Source organism: Pangasianodon hypophthalmus, chromosome 23 (assembly GCF_027358585.1).
Source record: "Pangasianodon hypophthalmus isolate fPanHyp1 chromosome 23, fPanHyp1.pri, whole genome shotgun sequence".
NCBI classification, from domain to species: Eukaryota; Metazoa; Chordata; class Actinopteri; order Siluriformes; family Pangasiidae; genus Pangasianodon; species Pangasianodon hypophthalmus.
This window is the reverse complement of record NC_069732.1, coordinates 1150001-1160000: the sequence shown is the minus strand read 5'-3', so window position 1 is coordinate 1160000 and position 10000 is coordinate 1150001. Positions and strand designations below refer to the sequence as shown.

At 37.3% G+C, this 10000-nt stretch overlaps 3 protein-coding genes across 3 annotated transcripts in view; 1 reads left to right on the top strand and 2 right to left on the bottom strand.

The window, feature by feature from the left end:
- Positions 1–860, bottom strand: part of gabpb2a (GA binding protein transcription factor subunit beta 2a) — an 11907-nt gene extending 11047 nt beyond the window's left edge. The window contains exon 1 of the mRNA XM_034298350.2: positions 716–860. The gene's annotated coding sequence lies outside the window, so the exon portion shown is untranslated. The remainder of the gene's footprint in view (positions 1–715) is intronic.
- Positions 861–1811: 951 nt separating this feature from the next.
- mllt11 (MLLT11 transcription factor 7 cofactor) lies at positions 1812–4889 on the bottom strand. Its single transcript, XM_034298623.2, has 2 exons — positions 4730–4889; positions 1812–2698 (listed from the first exon to the last, which is right to left on the bottom strand). The coding sequence occupies exon 2, from the start codon at positions 2690–2692 to the stop codon at positions 2426–2428; it is 267 nt and encodes an 88-aa protein (XP_034154514.1). The 5' UTR covers positions 2693–2698; positions 4730–4889; the 3' UTR covers positions 1812–2425.
- A 2301-nt stretch (positions 4890–7190) lies between these two features.
- Positions 7191–10000, top strand: part of psmd3 (proteasome 26S subunit, non-ATPase 3) — a 12334-nt gene continuing 9524 nt past the window's right edge. Inside the window, exons 1-3 of the mRNA XM_053228559.1 lie at positions 7191–7490; positions 8860–9050; positions 9342–9479. Of these exons, the coding sequence (XP_053084534.1) occupies positions 7331–7490; positions 8860–9050; positions 9342–9479 (489 nt within the window). The 5' untranslated portion in view covers positions 7191–7330. The remainder of the gene's footprint in view (positions 7491–8859; positions 9051–9341; positions 9480–10000) is intronic.

Below are 10000 nucleotides of genomic sequence, written 5' to 3'. Positions count from 1 at the left end.
TATAATAAGTGTGTGTGTGTATAATAAGTGTGTGTGTGTGTGTGTATTATTATGTGTGTAATATGAATATATTAATAATAAAACACTGATGTGTAAGAAAAGCAGATTAGACTGAACATTTCACTAAATCAGCTAAAAACTCTGCAGTGGAATAAAAGCTGAACTTTTTAAATTAATATTTAATCCAGAAAAAATTAAAATTAGAAAAAAAAAACATTAAAAAAAATGAGAAACATTCACATTAACAGCTGCTAAAAACAGTCAGCTTTTCCTTTTAAATCCGCATTTATATCTAACCCACATTACACAACTCGAATATTTCTATACTTTATATATTTATGAAGTTAAATTAATCAATTTTATTAAAATTTTCATTATTTACTCCATTTAATAACAACCTGTGAGTAAAGTTAATGATATTAAATTATTAAACGCGTTAAAAACTAACTTCACACGACTGTAATACAATCCCCTGCCCTTATTAATGATACATTTCTAAAAGATTAATATTTATAAAAGTTATAATATTTAATAATAGAATATTTGCAGGTTTAAAGAGCAGCGCGTGCGGAAAAGTTAGCATGGTTCAGCTAGCAAGCAGCTAATCAGCTAATGTTAGATTTTAAAAAAAACTGTTAGCACTAAAACATTCGGATAAAATAAAACATCAACATTCCTGAAATTAAATGGTTATTAATATATAATTTAAACTTACACTCCTTTTCCGCTTCACGCGCCCGTTTTCTCACTTTAACTCAACTTTTGTCTACTTTTAGCTAGTCGCTTCCCCAACAAACACTTTCTCATGCTGTGTCCCAAATCAGCCGAGTTTACGAGTCTAGTGCACTAGGTAGGGCGCATCCGCCATTAATACACACTCACTGTAGTGCACTTACATAGGGAGCGGGAAAACATTTAGAACTCAGCCGCTCGATGGCGCTGATTGGCTACAACCACTTCTTCTTCTTCTTCTTCTTCTTCTTCAGCCTTAGCGTTTCAAATAGCGGAAGTTAAATTTTAAATCGATTTGCCTTCCCGGTTTAATTAGTTTGTGTTATTGTTAATGTTTTATTAACGACATAATCTAAATTCTGCGACTGATCTGGAATCAGCTGTATTTAAAAGGATCACGGAGGAAAAAAATTAAACTTTAATTTGTATTAAAGTGGAAAATGTGTTTTATCGCCACCTGGTGGTCTGGAGAGAAACTGCACTGTAAATACACTACATCAAAAAGTACTACATTTCTACATGTTTTATACATCTTTATTTCATATTTACATTTATAAATCCTTATTTACACAAGCTGATTTAATCATTTAAATTTATAAATAAAAAATGCACCCATGCTTGTTTAAAAATCTATCTAATAAATACTTATTTATACATGTTTTAAATCTTAAATGCTTTTTAAAGAAAAATGCCATTTAACAATTTAACATTACACTACTGTATATCAAGCTGTCTATGTTTTATAATATTTAAAAAATAAATTGTTATAATAAATATGCTGTAAAATAGTCAGTGATGACAAGGTATAATCCATTTGCTCCAAAATGTAAGAAAAATTAAGTTTATTCCTTTTTTTAATGTTCTACAATGGGCAGTTAGTTTTCAGTAGGTTTCTGACATTTTGCTGAATTGTTATTTGTCTTTAGGTTTTTCTTCATTTTGCGAGGCGCTGTAACAGATAAGACTCGTAGTTGTTGTGATGGAGGATAAATAATTAGTGACATGTTGTAATGATTACAGTTATTATAATGTGAATGTTGGTGTTTAGAGTGATGATGAAACACACTCACGTCACTCAGTGAGAAAACACTTCTGTCCTTTATTCACATTCCACTGCGTCACGTTTAATAAAAGAGATTATGATAAATCATCAGGCAGGACTGAAACACTGAGGAGTGGAATAATAATACGCTTTACAGCTAACAGCGGCTGTGAACGTGACCTGCGGTACGAGATGATGCTCAGGCTGAGACTTTACACTTTTTACACTTTCATCTCCATCAATAATTTACATTTACTTTCTTTAATTTAACACTCGAGACTGTGTGTCAGCGCTGCGTCAGGACAGAAAACACGATTTACAGACAAAGAAAACCGCTGTAATAATCAGGAGGCGGGGCTAAGAGCGTGGGGGCAGGGCCAAGAGTGTCAGGGGCGGGGCTGAGAGCGTGGGGGCGGGACCGAGAATGTCAGGGGCGGGGTTGAGAGCGTGGGGGCGGGGCTGAGACTATGAAGGCAAGGCTATGGTGTCAGGGGCGGGGCTGAGAATGTGGGGGCGGAGCTGTGAGTGTGGCAGGGGCGGGGCTGGTAATGTGGGGGCGTGGTTGAGGTGTCAGGGGCGGGGCTGAGAGCATGGGGCAGGGCTGTGGTGGTGTCAGGGGGCAGGGCTGTGGCGGTGTCGGGGGGCGGGGCTTCACAGCAGCAGTAGGCTGAAGTCCAGCATGTCGATGCTGGCGATCGGCTCCTTCCAGTAGTTGAAGGTGGAGAACTCGGACAGCTCCAGGTCGTCATCGTGTTCGTCCAGCTTGGGAGAACTTTTCCCCATTTTTCCGGCCAAAGACCCATCCTTGGATTTCGGCTCGGCGAGTCCCAGGTCCTCGAGCTCGGACAGGTCCAGGGCGGCGATGGGCTGCCTCCAGAACAGGAACGAGTCGAACTGGCTGCTCGTCACGTCCAACATTTTAATCTGAGATTTAACAACAAAGACTTTAAATTACACTTCTGTCAGAAATGAAAGACGAGTTTCATGCATCAGACTTCAAATCTTCAATAAAATACACACTCAGATCTTCTTTAACTCTCTCAACAACCTCATTCTACTGTTTAAAAAGTGTTTAAAGACTAAGTGAAGCTTTATTACTAAACTAAGTGAAGCTTTATCATCATCTGCACACGTCGAGGTTTCTGCTAAAATTCCACCTCCACACTTTGGTGGGCGGGGCATAAAGGGGCGTGGTTTAGGGGCGGAGTGAAACTTCACAGAGGGAAAAAAGAGATTGTGTTTGTGTGAAATGGCGGCTCCTTAAATAACCTTAAAATTCGACATGGAAAAAAATATATATTAAAATATTATCATTTACATTAAAAGTAAAAACTAATAAATTTACCATTTATTATGATTGATTATCTATAAGTTAGTTTAAATGTTAGTTTAAATGTAGTTGTGAGTTTAACACTGAAGAGTTAAAGAGTTAAAATCTCTGATGATTTTCACTCTGATGTTGTTTAGATTAGTCTCAGTGAGATTTATGTTCTGACTCAAAACAAAGCTGTTATTTAGTCCTGTGGGTTTCTCTGACAATCCAGAGCGTCTTCAGTGTTAAAATAGTCTTAAGAGTCCTGATGTGTTCGTCCTGAAGTGTTTTCACCTTTAGTTTTGATCAGCCTTGAAGACACGCTGGCTTTCTATTAATATAAATCTACATCAGGATTTCTGTAAAGCTGCTTTGTGACAGTGTCTTTTATTAAAGTGCTGTTTAAATAACATACAATTGAATTGAAATACAAAAGAAAAAGCGTAATATTTAATTAAAATCGGATGTTGCTCTCTTTAGAAAACAAAAACACCATAAAAAAAAAGTGAGTCTATGGGAGGGGGCACTTACTTTTGGAGCAGGAGGTTCATTATTGTGCACTGTAATATATATTTTTATAGAGAATTAGAAGGTTTCAGGTTGTGATTCAGAGCTTACCATAAATAATTTCTCCTAAAAATAAAATATATAAAGTCTATAGTTCATATAAAAAACTGTGAACTTAGTGTTTATAGTATAAATTGTTTAAATAACATTTAATTAATCACACAAACAAATATAATATATATATATATATTTTTTTTTTTTTTTTTTTTATTTGTGGATATTGCTGTGTAATGGAGCCCTGGGTTGCCAGATTGGGTTTAAACACTACCTGGATACTTCATACCAGATCAGGTTAAAAGATGGTTTAATTATATATATTTAATAGATATATTTCAAACATAGCTCAGATAATATGTTTAATTATTTAACTTAATTGTGATTATGCTGTAAATTATTAATTTTTAGTTGAAATGTTTATATTTTCAAGTTATATATATATATATATATTAGTTTATTCTTTGCCCAATTTGAACATTTTGGATCAAAAATGAAAAGCTTTATTAATAAAGATTATTATTATTATCCTTAATATTATTATAATTATCATCATTTATCATTATTATTATTATTATTATTATTATTATTACTACTGAAGCAGTTTGGCTCAATCTGGCAACCCACAGCACTGATTTCGTTTATTATAAGCGACCCTTTGTTTTTTTTTTTAACTAAGAAACAAAGGTTTAAAGTGGATATGATTATTTTACAGATATATTAGAAGTGGAAATGTGTGTGTGTGTGTGTTTTGGAGGAATGTGTTTGCTGTAGATATTTAAAGAGATGTATTTAAAGACAGAGCCTTGTGACACTGAGCTGCACTAAATATAACCAAACACACATTTATATCATTTATATAAACACACTCATCTCATCTAAACCAGCTTTCAAATGAAAATAAACCTCGCAATAGAGAGAAATAAAGCTGATAAAGCTGATAAAGGTGATAAAGTGATGTTTATGCGACATTACCTCACATCTCTACAGAAATATTAGCTTTATAAGCGTTATAAAGGCTCGAGTCAAAGAAGATACAGCATAATGATGAATATTAGACGAAATATAAAAGTATTTACTACCTTTGTTGGTGATTTGGAGGCTTTTTAACCTGCTGTCGGTGAGAAATGTGGTATTAAAATGCGCGATGGTGCTTTTTTTCTGCCGGATTCAGTCACACCCTGTCACACAGCCCCCTTTATACCACCTGCATACTAGCGCACTACGCAGCACGCGAGGGTAGTACGTCATCATCATGGCCGCCAGGGGGCGTATGACCTTCCCATACTGCTTAGTATGCTAGTACGCGAGCTCTGGAGTTGCCATGGCGACGCGCGAGCCTGCCTGCCTGCCTGTTCTTTCTCTGAGGCGCCGCCATGCTAATGTTGTTAGCCACAGTGACAGGTGCACTGATTTATCCGTCTGTGGTGCTAAATAAATGTTGTTATTACATCATATTCGGATTATTTTTCTCTATCAGTCCATGTGTAAACAGAAAAGTTTATTTTAAACAAACAATAATAATTAAATAACGATATTAAACAGTTGTAGTCAGTTTACACTACACTAAACTACATATCCACTTGCGCAACGCGGGATTGTAGACCAATCAGAACCTTTCTTCACATCCGGGGACTTTGGGCTGCAGCGCCTTCAGCTAGTGAATGATTCAGTAGAATGATTCTTTTTTAGTGAGTCGAATCTTTAACTCACGGATTCGTTTTTGGTTATTTATTTATTTATTTATGAATTAATATCTACATATATTGATTGTTACCATATTTTATTACTCATGCCATTATTTTGTAGGCTTAAAGATTTATTTTCTCACATTTTTGTGCATTTCCTGTCACTATTGCTGTGATAATACCAACATGAATCAAATAAAAACCATTTTTGTTTTAAATTTTGCATTGTTTATTTCAAACAAGTGTCACAAAAGTGCATTTTTCTACGTAATCTCCATTTCCTTCACAGCAAGTGTCTGGATTATTCTATGCAAAATAATAATAAAAATAATAATAATAATAATAATAATTAATTCTATTTTATTTTATGTTGCGCTTTAATTTTAAGGTTTTTATTTGATTCACAGTAAAACTTTTTTGACAGTGATTCTCTCAGACGCAACTGTCAACAGTGGTGTTTATATTAAAAAAGAAAGAAAGAATAGGACACATCTTCTACAATTCTAGTGTGCAGAATAAACACACTGGTATTTTTATTTTTAATTGTGTATAATTGTCAGAGTTTTATTATTTATGCACTAGTATGATAAATATACAGTCTTTTTTTTTTTTTGTTCTATTTTATTGTCTTGAATTGTGATTTATTCAACATTTCGTTGCGTTACTATTCTGTTTGCATGGTTATGTTTTAGTTTAATGTTTAATACAGTGGCTCGTAAGTGTAACACACATTAACAAATCAGAAAAACACAACAACACAATCAGAAATACAGTCCTTACTGAAGATCACAGGCTCGCTGCTGATTGGCTGAAAGAGAGCTGGAGGAAGATATGAGTCTAAAGCTTTTATCTGTGCTTTTTGTTTTTTATTTTAAATCAAGGGCTTTCTTATGATGTTATTGTAGATATGGTGTTAAATGTGCATGAACGTGAGCAGTGTGAGTGTGCTAAAGCAGGCCGGTGATTCAGAGGAAAAATTACTCCTCACTGTCATAACATTCACAAAATAAACTGTTTGAAAACTGAAAAAGTGCTATTCATTTCCCTTGATAGTCACATGCCAGAAAAATTGTTGGAATTCAATCACAACTTAAAACACATTTATTTCTTCAGTACTTCCCCTAATAGCTGAAATATTTATATCATTGCTCTTTTGTTTGTTTTAGTTTTCCTCTTCCTCTGTGTCTATTAGTTTGGAATGTAAAGGTGAAATATATAAATATATAAAACATATTATTATTATTATTATTATTATTATTATTATTATTATTATTATGCATTATATAATTATATAAATATATAAAATGCATTCTTCTTCTTCTCATTATTATTATTATTATTATTATTATTATTATTATTAGGCCTTATATAAATACATAAAATTTATTATTATTATTATTTTTATTATTATTATTATTATTATTATTAGGCCTTATATAAATATATCAAATTTATTATTATTATTATTATTATTATTATTATTATTATTATTAGGCCTTATACAAATATATAAAATGTATTATTATTATTATTATTATTATTATTATTATTATTATTATTAGGCATTATATAAACATATAAAACTTGTTATTATTATTATTATTATTATTATTATTATGCATTATTTAAATATATAAAATGCATTCTTCTTCTTCTCATTATGATTATTATTATTACTATTATTATTATTATTATTATTATTATTATTATTATTATTATTATCGGCAAAACAAAGAAAGAAAGAAAGAAAGAAAGACAGGAGTGTGATCGACTCCTCGGTAATCGATTGATTTCCCCTTCGCCTGTTCGATTCACTCTTCACTCCTGATCGCTTGTCCCTGTCTGACTCCCACAATCCTTTGCGCCTGTGAAATAGTTGCCAGTCATTGTGTATGTGCAGCGGCGCTCGCGGCCCTGGTGTGTGAGGCGGTTTAAAGCCTTGGTGTTAGATTAATTAAAGATTTACTTTGCGGTGTTTGACGTGTCGGAGTCATTATGAAAGAAACGGCGAAGAGACGCGAGAAGGTGAAGGAGAGTAAAGCGGAGAAGCAGAAGGAGAACCAGGGCCCCGAGGCTCAGGATGTGGAGATGCCGGAGGAGGAGAGCTGTGCGGCGGCTAAGCCGGCTAAAGAGCAGGACTCCATCACTCTGGAAGGTTCTAACCACAATTCATCTTTATTAAACACATCATCCTGATCCCTCAGTGCGGATTGCACATAAAATTTACACATAAAGCCTCTAATAATTACCGCAGCGAGCTCCATAAACCTTACATTAGCTTAGCTGGGGTTAGCTTAGCCGAACTAGCCAGCGGCTTGGGCTATGAGTGTTCATGCTAGCAGAGAAAACATTCACCTCAGCTATAGTGTCTATTTATTTATTTCTTTATTTATATTTATTTATATTTATAACTAGAAGCATTTTGTTCTAGACAGCAGTCTGACTGAACGCAGGAGCCATCTTGTTGACGTCACGTCATCATAAACATGTACAGTCCTTAAGAGCTGGACGATTTTTACACAAATATCACATCACGATACCTGCGATACAGCGTGTCACGTGACACGGTGTGTGTGTGTGTGTGTGTGTGTGTGTGTGTGTGTGTGTGGGAGGGATGCTGTATTTAAAAACTTTATTATGCACTAGAATAAATCAGATACTGTTCACTTGTAATATAAATAATATATATATATATATAATCTTACAGTATAAATAATCTCACGCTTTATATCAGAGTGAAGTAATATCTATATATATTTATATATCAGCCTGGTTCAGTTATTCTTCACTTCTGCTCTAATGTGTGGCCAAGTGCATCCTCTCTCTCTCTTTTTATCGCTCTCTCTTTCTCTATCTCACTCTCTCTTTCTCGCGCCCTCTCTCTCGCTTGCTCTCTCTTTCTCACTCCCTCTCTCTCGCTTTGTTTCTCTTTCTCACTTGCTCTCTCTTTCTCGCTCTCTCTGTTTGTATTTTCTCTTGTTAAAAATGAATAAAGTCTGACTGTTGGGATTTGACGTGAGGCTGACTCGGGTCTTGGGATGAGTCTTGAGTGTAAACACACTCGCTCGCACGTTTTAGGTGCGTGTGTCGCTGGTGTGTGTGTGCGTGTGTCGCTGGTGTGTGTGTGTGCGTGTGTCACTGGTGTGTGTGTGTGCGTGTGTCACTGGTGTGTGTGTGTGCGTGTGTCACTGGTGTGTGTGTGTGCGCGTGTGTCACTGGTGTGCGTGCGTGTGTCGCTGGTGTGTGTGTGTGTGTGTGTTACTGGTGTGCGTGCGTGTGCTGCTGATGTGTGTGTGTGCGTGTGTCGCTGGTGTGCGTGTGCGTGTGTCGCTGGTGTGTGTGTGCGTGTGTGTCGCTGGTGTGTGTGTGCGTGTGTGTCGCTGGTGTGTGTGTGTCGCTGATGTGTGTCGCTGGTGTGTGTGTGTGTGTGTTGCTGATGTGTGTGTGTGTTGCTGATGTGTGTGTGTGTTGCTGATGTGTGTGTGTGTCGCTGATGTGTGTGTGTGTGTGTGTGTGTGCTGCAGACATTAAGGAGCAGGTGAAGCAGATCGAGAAGGCCGTGTCGGGTAAAGAGCCGCGTTTCGTCCTGCGAGCGCTGCGAGCTCTTCCCTCCACCAGCCGCCGCCTCAATCCCAACGTCCTCCACAAAGCCATCTCAGGCTTCTACACCTCCAACGCCACGGGGAAGGAGTTCCTGCTCGGGTTCCTGGAGGAGGTGCTGCGCGCGCACACACACACACACACACACACACACACACACACACACACACACACTGCACACACACACACACACACACACACACAAACGCACACACAAACGCACACTTGATACAGTATTTTCAAATCTTCAGTGGGTGTAAACACACATCTGCTCTTAGATGAACACCGTGTCAGTCTGTGGGGAGGATTACACGTTGTAGAGTGAGTGAGCGTGTGTTTGTGTGTGTGTGTGTGTGCGCGTGCGCGTGCGTGAGAGTGTGTGTTTAATTTGCCTCTCTATCTCCAGCCGATGGACACAGAGGGAGATGTTCAGTTCAGGCCTCGGATCGGTAAAGCAGCAGCTGCTCCTCTGATCCCTGAAGTGGAGGCGTATCTCCAGCTGCTGCTGCTCGTCTACCTCATCAACAACAAACGCTACGCCGAGGTACAGGGGAGGGGGGTGTTAGCTGCAGAGTGTGTGCGTTACTCTGTGTGTGTGTTACTCTGTGTGTGTGTTACTCTGTGTGTGTGTTACTCTGTGTGTGTGTTACTCTCTGTGCGTTACTCTGTGCGTTACTCTGTGCGTTACTCTGTGTGCGTTACTCTGTGTGTTACTCTGTGTGTGTGTTACTCTGTGCGTTACTCTGTGTGTTACTCTGTGCGTTACTCTGTGTGTGTGTTACTCTGTGCGTTACTCTGTGCGTTACTCTGTGCGTTACTCTGTGCGTTACTCTGTGTGTGTGTTACTCTGTGCGTTACTCTGTGCGTTACTCTGTGCGTTACTCTGTGCGTTACTCTGTGCGTTACTGTGCGTTACTGTGTGTTACTCTGTGCGTTACTCTGTGTGTTACTCTGTGCGTTACTCTGTGCGTTACTGTGTGTTACTCTGTGCGTTACTCTGTGCGTTACTCTGTGCGTGTGTGTTACTCTGTGCGTTACTCTGCGTTACTCTGTGCGTGTGTGTTA

What these genes read in the sequence shown, in the direction of transcription:
- mllt11 (XM_034298623.2), bottom strand. Translation starts at nt 2,692, where the DNA reads ATGTTGGACGTGACGAGCAGCCAGTTCGACTCGTTCCTGTTCTGGAGG.